Genomic DNA, 18,797 nt, shown 5'->3' on the forward strand with positions numbered 1-18,797 from the left:
GCGAGCTGCAGGAACAAGCACCTGAGACAGGCTATACAAGACCCAGCATGTATTACAGCATGGCATCATCACATAACTAGTAAAAAAAACACACAGCTGCTCAGTACAACGAAGCAGATAACATTTGCGGAAACTAAGATCAGACATCCGGTCAATGCACATTATATTGAAGATGTAATCAGAATAAGTGTGACAATACAATGGAATTCACTCTTAAGGATATATTCACATTGATATCCTTTCAATATTAAGACCAGGATGAGTAGAACTAATACAGGTTAGATATTGGAGTGGGCATCAGAAACCCGTCAGATTTCCTTATATCTGTTCAATGTTCCTGCAACGCCGGGTTATGTGCCTGAAGAACCCAAAATGCCGCTGTAGCATCGACAGAAAGCTCTAGGCAAACTAGTCAGTGAAAGTACTACAGGCATATTTGATCACGCTGAGAATATACAGAATGAGACACTAACTCACAGTCTCACACTAAAAAACAGAAAACCCAATATGAGCAACTTACATACAGAAAACCCACACCCAAGCCAAGCAGAATTTTCATGATTGACTATAACTTGCAGGTCACGAGACATTATGTTTGGCTTCCGAATCCTCATGTTCATAACCCTGAGACTTCTTCAGTTTTGCTACTAGAACCCACATATTGGCGAGCTCACTTTCCAGGAAGGCTTCCTTCTGCTTTGACTCCTCGACTTTCCTTTGGAGCTCTGCTTCTTTCTGTTCCTTCTCCATAAGCATATTCTCTAGAGCTTTTTCCCTTTCGTGGCTTGCATTATTGGTGTCTCTTCTGCTAGCTGGCTCGTGTCTTCTGCTCATGCTTTCCCTCCTAGCACCTCTTGGTCCACTGCTAACTCTGCGTGGAGTTGGACTTCTCAGTGACGCCAATTCAATTGCAAGCTTCTCATTTTGGTTCATCAGCTTGGTCACTTCTTCTGACAATGCTTTCAATTCGACACCTGCAGCTGAAGCCAAGCCTTTTGCATACGTACTTTCCTCCAGTAGCTTTTGGTTGCGATCCTCAAGTTGAGCTTTGATTTCAACGAGTTCAGACACCTTTTGCTTCAGCTCATCAACCTCATTTGACTGAAGACGCTAATGCCAAAAAAAATGGGAAAAGTAAGGTAAGTAAAAATAAAAATAACACAATAAAATGATAGCAATGTCATAAAGAATGTAAATCGCAAAAAATATTACATCTCAAATAAGAACACCAAATATTATTTTTAATGTGGTAAAGGTTGCAATTGCAATGAAGTGTATGACCATAAAACATGGATGAAAGACGGCCTATTTGAACAAATTCATTCGCCTCAAATACCTTCACCACCACAGAATACAAGACAGCAAAAATTTTCAGTGAAAATGAGTTGGCTTTTGTCTACTACCTTAAATCCAAATATTTTTTATACAACCGCTTGTTAACAGCAGCATTCATGGAAGTTTGAATATTTACTGCTAACAAGTCATTAGCATTTATGAATCATTAATACTCCTCACGTGTATACTTTTAATATTGAGTGTCAATGGAGCCATTAATACATCCCAGGCACTAACACAATGGCTAATTGCTAGTTAAGTTGTTGTCTTTTTTTTAGCATACAGCCTATAATCCCTAATGCTGTTTTTGTAGTGGTTGGAAAGAGACCTCTCTTAGAACACAGAAAGCAATTATAAAGAAAGTGGAAGCTAGAGCAGAGAAAGCAAACCTGCTGCTGTTTTTGTAGTGGTTCCGTAGAGAACTCCCTTGGAACAGCACTTCCTTGATCAGCATGGCGTTCAACTTCGTGGTTAACTACTCTATTATTCTGCATCATGCTATCTGACAGCAAATCCTTAGCTTCAAGAGCTTGGGACAGCTGTTCTTTGAGATGAGTAACTTCAGCTTGTAATTCCATGCATTCACTTATCTGAGAGAAGTAAATCAAAGAAGTGTCATAAATGGCTCCTAATCACTTCACCATTCACCTAAAAGATCTCAGGCATCTAACCTTCTCATTTAGCTGTTCTTGTATTACTCTATTATCTGCGGCCTTAACCTGCAATAAGAAATCTTAAATGATAACCAAACACTAATGAATGAAAAGACCATGAAGTATAATAGGATTATTGCGGTCATTAAAAGTGTGCTAAACAATCACACATTTTATACAATCAAATGAAACCATTTAACAATGAGCAAGTGTTGGATCAAACTCAAATTAAATCCATTTGAAAGGCATTAATTTTCATCAATATTGAGAAGGTGTGTGTGTCTGAAATGTCAGATATGCAAGCATGAAACTTAGTGATGAAATTTCTTTAAAATTCTTAAAATGTGTTAGACAGAGGATAGGAGAGAATAATGGCTTGTATTCCTCCAAATCCTAGAAGGGTGGGATATATAGATCCTATACATGGGCCTCTAGATGGGCCTCTATACATGGGCTCACATATACACCAACACCCCCCCCCCCCCCCCCCGCAGTCTAAACTATCAGCGCAGCGGTGTTCAATACTGGACAACAAGAAAGCCAACACCCCCCCCCCCCGCGCAGTCTGAACTACCGGCGCAGCGGTGTTCAAGATTGGACAAAAAGAGAGTACAAATAGAGTACAAAGGGCAAACACCTCCCGCGGCCACAACTAGCCACTGGCTACGTTGAGTCTGGAGCGAAACTCTGAGAAGGTCAAGGAGGGCAGTCCCTTGGTGAAGATGTCAGCAAACTGGGAGGTAGTCGGGACATGGAGTACCCGAACATCGCCAATGGCGACTCTGTCGCGCACGAAGTGTAAGTCGATCTCCACATGCTTCGTCCGCTGATGCTGGACGGGGTTGGTGGAGAGATAAATGGCGCTGACGTTGTCGCAGTAGACGAGCGTGCTCTTGGCGAGCGGGCTGTGGAGCTCCGCCAAGAGCTGTCGTAGCCAGGACGCCTCCGCCACGCCGTTAGCGACAACCCGGTACTCCGCCTCAGCACTGGAGCGGGAGACAACCGGCTGCCGCTTGGACGACCAGGAGACCAGGTTGCCGCCCAGGAAGACGGCGTAGCCAGAAGTGGAGCGACGAGTGTCCGGGCAGCCAGCCCAGTCAGCGTCGGTGTAGACCACCAGCTCAGCAGAGGACGAGCGGTGAATCACCAGGCCGAGGTCCACAGTGCCGCCTGCCACGGACGTAGCGGAGGAGACGCTTCAGCGCAGCAAGGTGTGACTCCCGGGGATCATGCATATGGAGACAGACCTGCTGAACAGCGTAGGTGAGGTCCGGTCTGGTGAAGGTGAGGTACTGCAAAGCGCCAGCCAGACTCCAGTAGGCAATATGATCAGCCACCGGATCACCCAGATCAGCAGACAGCTTCGCCTGAGTGTCGACAGGAGTGGAGCAGGGCTTGCAATCAGTCATCCCAGGCCGCTCCAGAATATCGAGTGCGTACTGCCGCTGGTGAAGGAGAAGACCAGACGAGCGAGGCTCAACAGTGACAACCAAGAAGTGGTGGAGCTGACCCAGATCCTTAATAGCAAACTCCTGCTGCAGAGAGGAGATGACACTCTGAAGCAAATGCTGACTGGAGGCTGTGACCACAATGTCATCGACATAGAGCAGCAGATATGCAGTCTCATCCCCATGGCGGTAGATGAAGAGAGATGTGTCAGACTTGGCCTCTGTGAACCCCAATGTCAGCAAGAACGTGGCGAACCGAGAGTACCAAGCCCGAGGAGCCTGCTTCAGACTATAGAGAGACTTGTTGAGTCTGCAGACCATATCCGGACGACTCGAGTCCACAAATCCCGCCGGCTGAGAGCAGTAGACAGTCTCTGACAGAGTGTCGTGAAGAAACGCATTCTTCACGTCCAGCTGGTGCACAGGCCAGGAGCGCGAGAGCGCAAGCAAGAGGACCGTGCGCACAGTAGCAGGCTTCACCACTGGGCTGAAAGTCTCATCATAGTCCACACCAGGTCGCTGAGTGAACCCCCGGAGAACCCAGCGAGCCGTGTAGCGCTCCAGTGTGCCATCAGCCCGACGCTTATGCGTCCAGATCCACTTGCCAGTCACCACATTGCAACCAGACGGACGCGGCACGAGGTCCCACGTCTGGTTGGCAAGAAGAGCCGCGTACTCCTCTTCCATCGCGTGACGCCAGTGAGGATCCGCCAAGGCATCGCGGACAGAGGAGGGTACCAGAGAGACCCGCGGCTCTCCCTCGGTGGCGGAGAGAGTCGCGGCCTGAGACGCCATCCGCCGAGTCACCATGGGATGGATATGCCGAGGATTCCGATGGACGACGAGCAGGTAGTACACTGCCGGCTCGGCTCGAGAGGGAGCCGGTGGAGGCGGCGGCGGCGGCGGCTCCGGTGGAGGCGTCGCAGGAGCCTCCGGAGCAGGAGGCGGTGCCGGTGTCGGCACCGAACGACGCCGGTACACCTGCACCGGCTCAGCGTACCGCGGCGGCGCCGGTGTCGGCGCCAAACGACGCTGGTACACCTGCACCGGTGCCCGCGGCGCGCACGGCCTCGGCTGCTCCTCCTCCAGGGCCAGGCAGCTGGGCCGACGCGGCCGGGGCCGGATGGGCCGGCGCAGGAAGGACCGGCGGCCCAGGACGGAGGAGGACCGGCGGCGGCCCAAGAAGGGGCGGGCGGCACATCCACCCCACCCCCAGCCGTAACGAGCAGAGGAGCGCCAGCCGCGGCCTCCACAGGTGCTGGATCGGCGCCGGGCAGGGAGGAGAGGGCGGCCAGGGCCGCGGCGTCCAAGGGCGCAGCGGCGACCAGGAGCGCGGCCGGCGCCGGGGATGGGGCCGCGGGCCGCGGCGCGCTCGCGCTCGGCGGCTAGGGCGGCGGCGGCGGCGGATCCAGGCTCCCCGCCCTAGGGCCACGCGCGCGGAGCCGGGGAGGGTGCCCCGCCGGCACCAGAGGCCGCGCTCGCGCCCAGGACGGCGGCAACGGCGGCCGGATCCGGAGGAGGAAGGGCGGACGCGCGCGGCGCACGGTCCTGGGGCCACGCGCGCGGCGCAAGGGCGCCGGCAGCAGCAGAGAAGAGAGGAGAGGGAAGCAGCAGAGGAGAGGAGAGGGGCGGCGGCGGCGGCTAGAGGTAGGAGAGAGGAGGATGGCTAGCTGATACCATGTTAGACAGAGGATAGGAGAGAATAATGGCTTGTATTCCTCCAAACCCTAGAAGAGTGGGATATATAGATCCTATACATGGGCCTCTAGATGGGCCTCTATACATGGGCTCACATATACACCAACAAAATGTTTGTGTTATGTCATCTATCTCTCAAAAAAGGTGATTGGCATTTCTTTTCTGCCTGTGACCTGCAACCATTTCCAGCAAAAGGGACACTGGACACAATCCAAAAGTACTAGAGCAAGACAAACAAGTATATACCTCAAGTTCAAATGATTTCTCATTGAGCTGCTCAAGTAATTCAGGATAAGACTGCAAAATCAATAAGAACAATCCAATTGTTATACAGAAATGCTCAGTAAAGAGATAGCAGAAAACCAAAACAAATATAGAACATTACCGGTGAAAGTTCTAACTTGTCAGCCTTTCCTTGACTTCCCAATGTTGCACGAGCTATCTCTCTTTCCAAAGATTCTATCTGCCGCTTCTTCCCCTTAATTTCATCACTGATCTTCTTCATTTCCATCTTCAATACCAACAGGTAAAAGGTTAAAGTCCTGAAAAGGTTGTAAAAGCACACAACAAACATTAAGTAAGGGAGTACCTGAATGTTATCACTCTGTGGACTTCTTCCAGCTTCCTCTGTAAGGCGCTTAAGAACACTTGTTTGCAGTGCCAGCTCCCCTGACAAAATCTTCAGCTGCTCTCTCAATAAATCAACATGGTCCATCGTTTTCCCACTTGTCTGGTACCAGATCACATATTACAGCATGTAAGTAATGGGATCTCTTGACACAAAATAAAAAAAGGCATACATCTCTTTTCCTATTGGATCCTGAACAGGGGGACACTATCACAATGTTGCCAGCAAGAATATTATCATTTCTATAATTTATGCATAAACTCCTAAGGCGGTGCAGTACCTACAAAAACTAGGATCTGCCTATAGCAATTGAACAAACAGCAACTACTGTGGTAGTAAAATTATCGTCCTGACAAATATGTCCTACATATAGAACAGTAATTGAGAAATCGCCAGAATCGGCCTCTCCAAGACAAAACTGTACTTCTGACATCTTTTCTTCTGTAGAAGACTTGTGAGGAAGCAATTCTTATTCTGGAATGCCATGTACAATCTGATAATATTTGTCTTAATAAAAAAAAGAAGCGTACCAAAGGAATTTCTTCCCCATGAATGCTTCCAGAAGGAAATTCCCCATGGCCAATGCTAAACAGATCAGCTGATACATTTTCACCAGCGAAAGAATTTGAAATTCTTGGTTCTGCATGGAAATTGACAGTTTCCCCAATAGGTGTTGAAGGGGCGGTTGATTTAGTCAAACTGGACTTGTCACCTTCTGAACTTGTCAGAATAGAAGCTCCATCACGTTTCTGGAAATCAATATAGCACATGGATTGATTATTACTTTAATTTGACACCAGGATTCAACATTCAAATCTCTTTGGTATTCCCCACTTGCAAATATGTAAAAGAGCAGCTAAAAAATCGACTCAATTCAGTATTGGCATGCGCATATTTTAAGTCCAAGATGCAATGTTTTGCAAAGCTGGCATACCCGGAGTTTGAACCAGTTGAGAAGTCCTTTCCTATTCTTTTTTTCTTCCTTTGAAGAATCTTCAAGTGATACACCAAACCCTTCAACAGGAAGAAGCAATTCATTGCTTTCATTATCCATCACTATATCTCGTCTTCTGTACGGAAGATACGCCAGCTGCAATGTTAACACGCAAACTTAGGCAACTCCATGTTTATATAGAAACACTGATAAGGGATTCATCCCATTTTTCCAAAGAAGGATGGACAGATAAAATGAATATAGAAGGTAGTTGAATGGCCCCAATCATAATAATTTCATAAGCATACATAGCCAGACCTCCTCTTCACCAAAAGAATGTCTTCGTCTTGGTCCAGGATGTGGAGAAAATCTAGAAGTCTGGGTTGCCTTAGTAGAAACCAGTATAAGTTTTGTTAAACGCTGTATCCTTGCAAGCAAAGCAGCTTTAGCTTCCTCCTCTTGTTCCAGCCTAGACTGCAGCTTGACGTTACCATCTTCTAGCTTTTCATACGTTGGAAAAACAATAGTACGGAGGATTTGAGGATGCACCAGCAAAGCAAATATGTGGCATTATAAATAACATAATCTATATTAAATCTACATCACACCAGAAAAAAAATTACATCCAATATAATGTCATAAGCAGAGGTTCAACTGAAATAAAAAAAAAAATAGCACCTTTTGTTTCCAAAGGAAGATATTATCTTCCCCAGTATCTTTTGAGGGTGTGCCAGTAATAATACCCATTTTCAGCTGCTCTAGCTCTTCCTTTAATCTGCGAATCTCAGTTTGGTACTTCTTTATTAAAGATTTCTCATCTATAATCTGCAAAACATAAAGAAAGATCCAGAAGCATATATCAGAAATAACTCATTTCGTATATATCAGTGACAAAATAGTCTAAGAATTATTGCCAAGTAAATGTTAGGCCTACTTTGTTCTGTGATGCTTGGATCTCAATGCGTTTCGCACGGTGGGCAAATTTTAGTGTATTGTGGGTCTCTTCAGAATTACTTGATGCTGGTGTCACTGTGCAAATTAGCTGCAAAAGAAAAAAAGAGTTATGAGAAATCCTGATAACATTACAAGTAGATCCCAGCAGGCAATGAGCAACTTACTGAAACACGCCCTTGACCACTGAGGGATGACTGAAGTAGTCGTGTTAATTTTGAATCTCGATACGGAACATGTGTAGCCTTTCCATCAGTCAGCTTTGATATCACCTGAAGTGGGCAGACCATGAGCTCATTTATAATTCGAGATACCAGGCAGCATATATCCACACAGAGCTGATTAAGAGCATTGCTTAACTAGATTCTTGAAGGTAAAGGGGATAAAAAAGCAAATGGCAATCTTCTTTCATCAAACTTAATTTGAAAACATTTGCCAATTACCTAATATTTACCTCATAAAAAAGTGATTTACTGAAATAATGAGAATAGCCTAAGAATAACTTGTGGTAAAGTAAATAAACTGTGGCGCACATCCATTGATCAATGATCCAACACACTATGATGTAAACATTTTAAATCATCCAACTGTGTAGTACATGTACTCATGAAAAATCTAGTCAGTCAACCTGTCATATCAGATCATGTTTGGAATGGATAAAACATGAGTGCGCTAATGCTTGGGTATCAAAATACCATGTCAAACAACCAAAATGATAGGTTTAAATTTTAAATCCTACCGTTCCAAGAGTTAGCAAGCTTTTGTTGATATAAGATCCTTCTTTCCGCCGTAGTCCAGTGGTTTCTGCCCTTGAGCTCTCCGAACCTGCCAGATCGATGAGGTTCTGCAATTGAGTGGCACAACTAAAGAATCAATTTATGCTCTGGCTGCCAGGACCAAGACATGTTGGATGCAAACAAAAAAATGGATAAATATAGCACTAGTATCTTTAACTAAGTGCTAAGGTGGTAATTTTACAGCTAAAAAATAGACAAACTCACCAGCTGTGAGAAGGTGACAGCTTCCCCTTCATTAGCCTCGCCACAAGGGCTGCTCTCTATAGTCTGTCATGTAACGAAACGAGACATAAAAGTTCATCCCTAGCATCAACAGCTCTTCCAATTTAAGTATGCTTTGAAGATACAATTAATGACTTGCAATATGCCAATGCAAAACCAAATATTAGTGCTTCATTATTCTTCAAATAGCAGATGGACACAAATTTACTCTACACAAAATTGCTACACCTCATTACCAGTGTGAAAATAGTATGACTTCTGCTACTTAGTAGATTGAAGTTGGTGGATCCAACATGTCTATGCTCTGCAATCAAAATGGACACAGTAATTAGTATTTCTTAATATGTTGATCAACAAAAAAAAATTAGTGGAACAAAATAGTAGACTAAGAACTACGGGCACTGTGTGTGCAGGCTTAGCATCAATATTCGAAGGTTATGAACTAATCATGAATGTGAAAATATTCGAAGGTTCAGGAACTTGAAAAGAATTGCCCCTCAGCTTACTTATAATAGTTCAATGTCATGCTACAACACCTTTTTTCACATGAAAGTTTAGACCTATCACGAAGATCATTTTGAAACAGAATCATCAGGTAAAAATTTTGGAAAACACCTTCTCCAGCTGCAATAAGGGACAGTGCATGTGCAGGAGATAATACAACTTCTTCCTTGATACCCTCAACAAACGTTCCCTGAGAATGTTAATGCAGAATTGCAGATCAAGGAACCATCAGAAAACTGTACAAAACAATATGCAACAACACCAACAAAAAGGGAAAATGAAGAGAAAATGAATATAGATATAGATATAAAGCATCAATAATAGTGATATTATTAGGAGAATAGATGATTTTACGCTTCTGTGTATATTCCACCCTTTGAAGTTCCTTTTTACTGCCTCCTCCCATGTCAAGTTCGGCCAACCCCTACCTCTCCTAACATTATTGTCACCCTAAGGATTCAGCTATGAGCTGGTGCTTCTGGGGGGTCTCTGTTGGACATGTCCAAACCCTCTCAACCAGTGTTGGTGACAAGCTTTGTTGGCACTCCCTCACCACACTCACTCTTGCAGGTGGAGAAGAAGAAGGGGAGAGGAAGAAGAAGCTCAGGAAGAGCACACACGGCAGTGGAGCTGCTTGAACCACTGAGCTGCAGCTACTCTCTCCTTTATACACAACCAAGTCAAGGTGAGTCATTTACAAGGTATGGCCTTACAGTGCTTTGCAGCTTCTAACACTACTTGCTACTGCTGCTGCTACTACTTGCTACTGCTGCCATGCTGCTACTAGCAGCTGCAACTATGCTCACTAGTCTTTGCCGCCCAAAATCAAGTGGCAAGCCACGGCAGGTCAAAGAGGTAGAGCTACTACTACTATAAAGAAAGAGAGCAAGCTAGAGCATGGTGATTATCTAACAAATCTTCCCCTAATTGCATTGCTCTTGCTTGATTTCCTCAACTCCAATCTTGGTCCTCAACTCTGTGAGTCGAACGCGCCCAAGTGGCTTGGTGAGGATGTCACCGAGCTGTCGAGCAGTCTCGACATGCTCGAGCTTGATCTGTCCACCATCGACGCAGTCACGGATGTAGTGGAACTTGGTGTCGATGTGCTTGCTCCGGTCGTGGTGGACGGGGTTCTTGGCAAGGGCAATGGCGGACTGGTTGTCCACCATCAGGACGGGTGCCCGAGCGTCTTCTCCGGTGAGCTCTGCCAGCAGCCTCCCCAGCCAAACTCCCTGGCAACATGCCGTCGCCGCCGCAATGTACTCTGCCTCGCAAGTGCTTAGCGCGACGACCTTCTGCTTCGTCGATTGCCAGGAGATCGGGCACGCTCCAAGGAAGAAGAGCACGCCAGTCGTGCTCCGCCGTCCATCAACGTCGCCCGCCATGTCGCTGTCGCTGAAACCGATCAGCTCCAGCTCTCCCCTGCTCCTCCTTGGGTAGATGAGCCCGTAGCCGCGCGTCCCCGCCACATAGCGGAGCAGATGCTTGACCGCGGCGAGGTGATCCTCCCGCGGTTCCGCCATGAACCGGCTCACGTACCCCACGGCGAACCCAATGTCCGGCCGCGTGTGTGTGAGGTAGCGTAGCCCGCCGACGATGCTCCGGTAGCTCGTGGCGTCCACCAAGGGGGCAGTGCTGTCCTTTGACAGCTTGATCTTCTCCTCCATGGGCGTCTGGCACGCCCTGCACTCGCCCATCCCGCTCCGCTCCAGCAGCTTCTCGGCGTAGGAGCTCTGGCGGAGCGTGATGGCGTCCCTCCCCTGCTCCACCTCGATCCCGAGATAGTAGGTGAGCAGGCCGAGGTCAGACATGCGGAACATCGCCTTCATCTTCTTCTTGAACGCATCGATGTCACGCTGCTCTGTGCCGGTGACGATGAGGTCGTCGACGTACACGCCGACGATTACCAGTCCGCCCTTCGACCGGTGCGTGTAGAGGGCGTGCTCGGTGGCGCACTTGGTGTAGCCGAGCGTGGTGAGGCTGGCGTCGAGCTTGATGTTCCATGCGCGCGGCGCCTGACGCAGCCCGTACAAGGCCTTGCGCAGGCGGAGCACCCTGTGCTCCTCGCCGGCGACGACAAATCCCGGCGGCTGCTGCACGTACACTTCCTCAGCGAGTTCCCCGTTGAGGAACGCCGATTTCACGTCCAGATGATGGACCTCCCAGCTCCTTGACGCCGCCAGCGCCAGTAGTAGGCGCACAGACTCCATGCGCGCCACCGGCGCAAAGACTTCTTCGAAGTCGATGCCCTCGCGCTGCACGAATCCTTTGGCCACGAGCCGCGCCTTGTGCCGCACCACCTCGCCGCGCTCGTTCTTCTTCACCTTGAACACCCACTTCAATCCGATCGGCCGGCATCCGATCGGCGGGTCCACAAGTTCCCACGTGTGGTTCTCCTCCACCGCCGCCATCTCCTCCAGCATCGCCACCCGCCAGCAAGCCTCCTGCTCTGCTGCGGCGAAGCTCGGTGGCTCCTCTGCGCTGCCCAGGTGCAGCTCGAGATCGTCCAGCACCCGGGCCGCCTGCCCTGGTGGACTGGAATCACCGACGAGATCATCCACCGCGCGGAACCGGAGCGGCTCGCCGGAGTACTCCGCATCGACGTTCGAGGAGGCGCTCGGAGGAGGCGTGACGTAGTGGATCGGCGATGCTGAGCCTGGTGATGGTGCCGCAGGTGTGGCCGGCGACCCCGCAGGCAAATGCGGAGCCGGTTCCGCTTCCCCTGTTTCCGAAACAGGGGAGGCTGGAGCAGGGGAGCCGCCGCCTGGGCTCGTTGCCGCCGCACCTGAAGCAGGGGAGCCAACTCCTGGGCTCGCCGCTGCTTCCCCGTCGGCGTCCTCCCCGTCCTGGACCTCCACGTGCTCGATGATGAAGTCCCTCCAGGCTCCGCGCACTGCTTCCCCATCACCTTACTCCTCCTCCCAACTCCAACACGCCGCCTCATCAAAAACCACGTCGCGGGACACCACCACGCGCCGTGCCTGCGGATCGTAGAGCCGGTACGCCTTGCTACCGCGCTCGTAACCCAGGAACACCATCGGGCTGCTCCGATCCTCCAACTTGGGGAGGTTTGGCTTCGTCTTCTTCACATGCCCGATGCAGCCGAATGTCCTGAGGAAGGACACGTCCGGCTTCCTCCCGTGCCATGCCTCGAACGGCGTCATGCCGTCCAAGCTCTTGGTGGGCGCGCGGTTCAGAATGAACACCGCCGTGCTCACCGCCTCGCCCCAGAACGCCGCCGGCATCCTCTTGGCCTTGAGCATGCTCCTCGCCATGCCGACGACCGTCTGGTTCCTCCTTTCCACGACGCCGTTCTGCTGCGGCGAGTACGGCGCCGTGAGATGGCGTTCCACGCCTTGTCCGGCGCAGTAGAGCCCGAACTCGATCGAAGTGAACTCGCCGCCGCGATCCGTCCGCAGCACGCGCAGCTTCTTCCCCGATTCTGTCTCCACCCGCGCCTGGAACTCCTTGATCGCCGCCGGCGCCTCATCCTTGCTTGACAGGAGGTGCAGCCACATGTAGCGGCTGCAGTCGTCCACCAGAAGCAGGAAGTAGCGCCGCCCGCCGTGCGTTGCTGGCGTGATTGGCCCGCAGAGGTCGCCGTGGACGAGCTCGAGGATGTCGCCGACGCGGTAGCTCGCCTTCTTGGGGAAAGGCAGCCTCCTCTGCTTCCCAGCGAGGCAGCTGTCGCAGAGCTCGCCCGCGTGCTCGATCAGCGGCAGCCCTCTCACCATGCCTCGCCTCGCCATCCTGGCCAGAGCGTCAAAGCTCAGGTGGCCGTAGCGCGCGTGCCAGCGCCATGCGTCGTCGTCGCAGCGTGCCGCCAAGCACACCGGGCGCGCAATGCGCAGCGCCAGGGTGTAGAGGCGGTTCTTGCTCCGCGCGACCTTGGCGAGTAGCTTCCGCTCGCGATCTCTGATCCGGAGCACGCCTCCGTCAATCAGCACCTGGCAGCCTCGCTCGTCGAGCTGGCCAATGCTGATGATGTTGCTCCGGAGCTTGGGGATGAAGTACACGTTCGTGAGCGCCTTGTGCTCGCCGTCCTTGCACTGGAACACGACCGTGCCGCGCCCCTGAATGCCAACGCCGGAGTTGTCCCCGAACTTCACGGTGCCGACGACTTCGGTGTCGAGCTCGGAGAAGGCCGCGCGGTTGCCGGTCATGTGGTTGCTCGCGCCGGTGTCGAGGTACCACTGCTCCTCCGCCTCCTCTTCCGCCCGCCCGAGGTTGACCCGCGCGCGCGGTTCGTCGAGCTCGACGTGCCCGCCGCGGTCCTCTGCCTCGGTGTTGATGGCGCAGACCTGCGCCATGAGCAGCGCAGGCTCTTCCTCGTCATCCTGGGCGAGATGCGCCCTCTCCTGGCGCCTTGGCTCCTTGCAATTTCGGGCCCAGTGCCCGATTTTGCCGCAATTGTGGCACCGATCCTTGTCGGCAGCGCGATTGCCGCCGTCCTTGTCGGTCCCCTCAGCCTTCCGCCGCGGTTTGCCGCGCCGCCTGCCGCGCGCACCGCTTCCGCCACCTCCGCGCGAAACAGAGGAGCCCTCCCCCTGCTTCCTCTCGCGCAGGCGCGCCGCCCACTGCTCCTCCGTGAGCAGTAGCTGGCCGCCGGCGGTCGTGCGGGCGGTTGCCTCCGCGCGATCTTCAACCGCCTTGAGCCGCCCGGTCACCTCGATTGTGAGCGTGCTCATGTCGAGCAGCGTCTCAATCGAGAGCGCAATCTGCGCGAATCGCGGCGGCACGACGCGGAGATACTTCGCCACCGCCTCCTCCTCGCCGATGGCGACGCCGACCTGCGCTAGCTGGCTCACCAGTGAGGTGAGCCGCAGCGCGAAGTCCTCGATGGCCTCTCCATCGCGGAACGCGATTGCCTCGTACTCCCGCCTGAGCTGCTGCGCCTTCGCCTTGCGCACGCGGTCGCCTCCCAGCCGCATCGTCTCCAAACTCTCCCAGGCCTCCTTTGCGGAGTCCTTGGCGCCGAGCGGGACGACGTACTCTGTTGGCACCGACTTGAGGATGGCCTCCATGGCCGACTGGTCGTCTTCTTCGTCGGTGGTGCCCGTTGTCACCGCCGCCCACAGGCGCCTTGCCTTGAGCATCACCTTCATCAGCACCACCCACTCGGCGTAGTTCGTGCGGGTGAGCATGGGATACTGCGCGTTGCCGGCTTCCCGCACCGTCTTCTTCACGACGTACGTCGTCTGCCGACCACGCCGCTCCGGGGAACGCCCGCGCCCACGCTCACGATCCAGGGAAGTCATGGCCACCAAGCTCGAACACTCAAGCTCTGAATACCACTTGTTGGCACTCCCTCACCACACTCACTCACTCTTGCAGGTGGAGAAGAAGAAGGGGAGAGGAAGAAGAAGCTCAGGAAGAGCACACACGGCAGTGGAGCTGCTTGAACCACTGAGCTGCAGCTACTCTCTCCTTTATACACAACCAAGTCAAGGTGAGTCATTTACAAGGTATGGCCTTACAGTGCTTTGCAGCTTCTAACACTACTTGCTACTGCTGCTGCTACTACTTGCTACTGCTGCCATGCTGCTACTAGCAGCTGCAACTATGCTCACTAGTCTTTGCCGCCCAAAATCAAGTGGCAAGCCACGGCAGGTCAAAGAGGTAGAGCTACTACTACTATAAAGAAAGAGAGCAAGCTAGAGCATGGTGATTATCTAACAAGCTTTTCTTCATTTCACTACCTATGCCTATCATGACCTGGTCCATTTTTGTATGACCACAAATCCAATGCAACATACACATTTCTCTGGCACTTAACTATCAAACATGTTGCCTTTTAGTAGGCCAACATTTTGCACCATACAACATCTCAGGTTTGATTGCTGACTCGCCATCATATAGAACATATCTTTTAGCTTCTGTGGCACCTTCCAGTCATAAAACAATACATTGCATCCATCCTAAATACTAACAGATTTAGGAGTGGATTTTAATTATTCTATCAGTTGAAACTCTTCATAAAATATCATGTTTCAAGGACTCCTGTTCCAGACTTCCAGGGAAGAATGTGATCTAACATTTAACCTAATACAAGTACCAAAGACCCTACATGTTATCAGTTTTCAGCATATGTTGAAAGACATTGCGAATGGGAACAACTGAACAAGCAAGTTTGAACCTTTGGATGGCACTATTATCTTGGTATAAAATTTTCGGAAAAAGGCACAGTATTCATCCACCAGGGAAATCATTGGTTTCTTATAGCTTGAAAACTTGGCGAGTTTTGTAGAAAGAGTTATATTGACGAAGGCTGGATATATTAGCACCTGAGGATCTTCTCTAATTCGCAAATTCTGACCAGCAGGGTTTAGTAGATCATTGACAACCTACAAACCAATGAGCACTCAATCAGAACAGTTCATTTTGTAGAATAAACCCTCATCAAGAGACGCTTATAGAACAAGCATAAGTACCTCAAATTACAAACATTAGAATGATAACAAAAATGATTACATTGACAAACCTCATTATAAATTTCCAAGTACGACACACGTAGGAGAAACTCACGATTCGGTGTCTACAAAGAGAAACAAAGCAGTAGTATAAGAGATTTGGTTGCATCATGTCTATGCATATTTCACCATATCATAATACAAGACTGGTTCGTATTTAAAGAGTACCTCTTGTATAATGCTAAATGCATCTTTGACAGCCAAAGGTATAATCCCCGGGGATCTTTGGTCTCCCTGACTCAAAAGAACAGGTATATGAAGATACTAATAAACATTTTAAAAATGTGAAGAAATTAATGAAAGTTGTTTGATATTGGTCTAATCTAGTAATTATAAGGTGAAGGTAGACGTTCTCATGAAACAGTCAGTTGCAAATCATATGCTTCAACGTAGAAATGAAAGTTGCGTATGGCCATGCATGACAGCAGTTTAGCGAGTGAAGCAATTTCATTTCCTCTCCTTTTATGAGAATGGCAGACTTGGTATAGGGATACATAAGCCTTAGATAACTGAATCAGAGAAGAAAACCTACTCAACCACAATCTGCGGTCATATTTTAGTTACCCACATTTTTTTCCAAATTCACATGTTGGACTGCACCCAGAGTCAGTGGTAGACTAAGAATGAGATAGCTAACATTTGTGACAAAAGCAAAGATATGAAAGCTTAATGTGATGTAAGTTTTCTCACATGCATCGTGTGTGTCTTCCCACTGCTTGTAACACCATATGCAAATATTGTACCTGCAAAATATAAGTTTACCAGATTTAACTTTAAGAATTAAAGATACATGCATGCAATGAAACTCAGGATCCATTGTTGCATTCAACCAATGAACACGGCCAAGAATTATATTGTCTGTTACCCAAATGTAATACTGTTATGATACAATAATATATAGAAGAAGAAGAAAGATCATAGTAACGTGACATTCTGTAAACAGAAATCAACTTGTTTTTATATTTTAAGAGAGTATCCAAAAAAAAGGAAAAGCAATGTGTTGCTATGATCCAAGTCATAAAATACGAAGAAAACGTAGTCATAAGATGATGGCAAATTGGTAGCCTGTGGTAGTCATAAAACAAAAATGGAGATCATTTACCATTTACTCCCTCCATGGCACCACTAATGACATGTTGAGCTGCAACATCATATACATGTCGGGTTGTAGTAGTTGGCGCAAAAACCCGATCTGGATAACAAACAAGATTAGCCTGTGGTCACAATTAGAGTTTAAGATGATGGCAAATTGGTAGCCTAAGAAATGTGGCTATTTCCATAGAACTAAAGCCCAGATAATAATTTCTACTTGCTTCATGCAGCGATGCAACATGATTCTCTTAAATGGCTTATTATATAGATAGGAGACATGTGTCAAGTATTACAAAGTTTCTTTGTGAGGAACAATTAATTTTGGTGCACAAACCTGGAAATGACAAATTTCACTCCCGCAAGAGGGAGTGTAGTGTAATAAAGAAATATATTTAGTAAAATGGAATTTCTTGAACTTATGCGATGCTGTCCATTTACATTGTTTTTGGAGACTAAAGTGAGATAATTAAGTGGCACCTAAAGGCCTACGCAGCTAAAAGCCTAAAAGGTAGTAAGAACATTAAGATGCATTTAAATTTAAATACAGATGAAAAAAAGATGGATTTCCATGACAAGATTTATTTTTTACGTACCCAATATAGAACCACACATTATGACCCAGTCACCCAGCTTATAGATTATGATAAAGCGCAGGAGCCAAAACCTGTACACGAAAAACATCCCCCGATGCATTGGATGACAAAACTACCACATCACAACACAAAATTCTTGTGAATTGATGGTCCGATGTAAAACAGTCATTCTACCAATATCAAGAAGAATGAATGAAAACTTCAAGGAGTTTCGAGACAACCATATCTGAAGCATGGCCGCAAATTGTCACAAAGCTTGAGCTATTCAAGTTTAGAGACTACCAGTGGATGTGGCAATTTATTGGAGGGTACAAGTTTCAGCTATTCAAGGGCAGGCTATTCTCAGTGTTTGCCTACGAACGAGCTGAATCACCTAAGTTGCTCCTGCCTTACGGGAAAACTGATAATATGGATTAAAAGGCGTGTGGCATATGGCAAATATGAATTGATGAAACCAATGATTAAGGAGCACGCAAGTGCCACAGCAACCACAAATTCACAAAAAAAACCGCACATATACCGTAAGCATAGGCGACATTGGGGTTCTGCTCACTCCGCACGACTGTGTCACCATCTGCGTACCACGCGACCTCCTCCCCCTGCCGAATCTCCCGCGGGCTTCACAACCGAGACCAAAACTGAAATCAGTCCACATCCCCCCAATCCAACCGCAACCAAACGGACCACCACTCTAGTAGCCAAAGCGAGCTGAACCTGAGCGGGCGGAAGCGGACGGTGACGGTGACATTCTCCTTGGGCGCCGGGTCCTCGTCCAACCCGGCGAACAGCGGGGACGCGGGCCCGTCGAGCGAGAGCTCAGGCGTGAGACGCGACGAGGACGTGGTCGTGGTGGTGGTCGACGTCGGCGAGCCCGACTGCGGCTGCTGCTGCTGATGCGAACCCTTCGCCGCCGCCGCCGCCGATGCGGGCCCAGTCTTCCGCTGCCGCGACGCCGGCCGCGACGCCATTGCCTGAAGGGCGCGAGATCTAGCAGCACGAGGCACCCGCCATTGGATCCGGTCGCTTTACGCGGGTTTCTTCTAGGGTTTTTCCCCCTTTCCGGTTGGGTCACTCACTCGTGGGGCGGCTCGTCCCCCTTTCGGATGGCTTCTCCTTTTTGCTTCCGTCGGAAGCGATGCGCGGGGGTTGCCGCCGCTGCAAGATGTTGGGGAAGAAAAGAGAGCGCGGACGCGACCAACTCCTCCCTTTTTCCCGTTCGCCAACTGGGCAGCGGAGGCCGGAGGGAGCGGGACGGGGTGTGGGCGCAAACCGGGCGGCGCTGCCGTGCGGGCCCCGACGCTGACAGGTCAGCGCACTGGTTAGTAGGTGTTGACTCGCCTAAGTCGATGGGAGTCGTGCGATTGGCTGCCCCGTTGCGATGGTAGGCCTCATCCAAGTGATTTTGTAGGGAAGATTTGCTTGCAGAGGCAGGAAGAATCATCGAATTTTGTTGGAGCCTTAGTTAAAGGATG

The 18,797-nt window shown here is 49.7% G+C and overlaps 1 protein-coding gene and 1 long non-coding RNA gene across 6 annotated transcripts; one reads left to right on the top strand and one right to left on the bottom strand.

The window, feature by feature from the left end:
* Positions 1–141: 141 nt before the first annotated feature.
* Positions 142–18,533, bottom strand: LOC120643609 (kinesin-like protein KIN-7D, chloroplastic). 5 transcript variants are annotated; one of them, XM_039920022.1, is made up of 23 exons: positions 18,040–18,533; positions 17,846–17,943; positions 16,743–16,832; positions 16,331–16,383; positions 15,809–15,874; positions 15,652–15,705; positions 15,455–15,514; positions 9,282–9,360; positions 8,903–8,970; positions 8,649–8,711; positions 8,387–8,491; positions 7,815–7,919; positions 7,631–7,738; positions 7,375–7,521; positions 7,015–7,197; positions 6,697–6,852; positions 6,293–6,511; positions 5,724–5,864; positions 5,520–5,645; positions 5,381–5,431; positions 2,007–2,054; positions 1,725–1,925; positions 142–1,110 (listed from the first exon to the last, which is right to left on the bottom strand). In XM_039920022.1, the coding sequence occupies exons 1-23, from the start codon at positions 18,291–18,293 to the stop codon at positions 580–582; spliced, it is 3,006 nt and encodes a 1,001-aa protein (XP_039775956.1). In that variant the 5' UTR covers positions 18,294–18,533; the 3' UTR covers positions 142–579. The 5 variants fall into 5 exon arrangements, with proteins under 5 accessions (XP_039775956.1, XP_039775960.1, XP_039775980.1 ...); XM_039920026.1 differs by having other exon boundaries at positions 142–1,101; positions 18,040–18,519; XM_039920046.1 differs by lacking the exon at positions 18,040–18,533 and adding an exon at positions 17,326–17,396 and having other exon boundaries at positions 17,846–17,923.
* On the top strand, positions 9,732–14,815 carry LOC120643637. The gene is made up of 2 exons (XR_005663085.1): positions 9,732–9,855; positions 14,505–14,815. It is a non-coding gene; the product is annotated as an uncharacterized LOC120643637 (long non-coding RNA).
* Positions 18,534–18,797: the final 264 nt, after the last annotated feature.

This window comes from Panicum virgatum, chromosome 1K (genome assembly GCF_016808335.1).
Source record: "Panicum virgatum strain AP13 chromosome 1K, P.virgatum_v5, whole genome shotgun sequence".
NCBI classification, from domain to species: Eukaryota; Viridiplantae; Streptophyta; class Magnoliopsida; order Poales; family Poaceae; genus Panicum; species Panicum virgatum.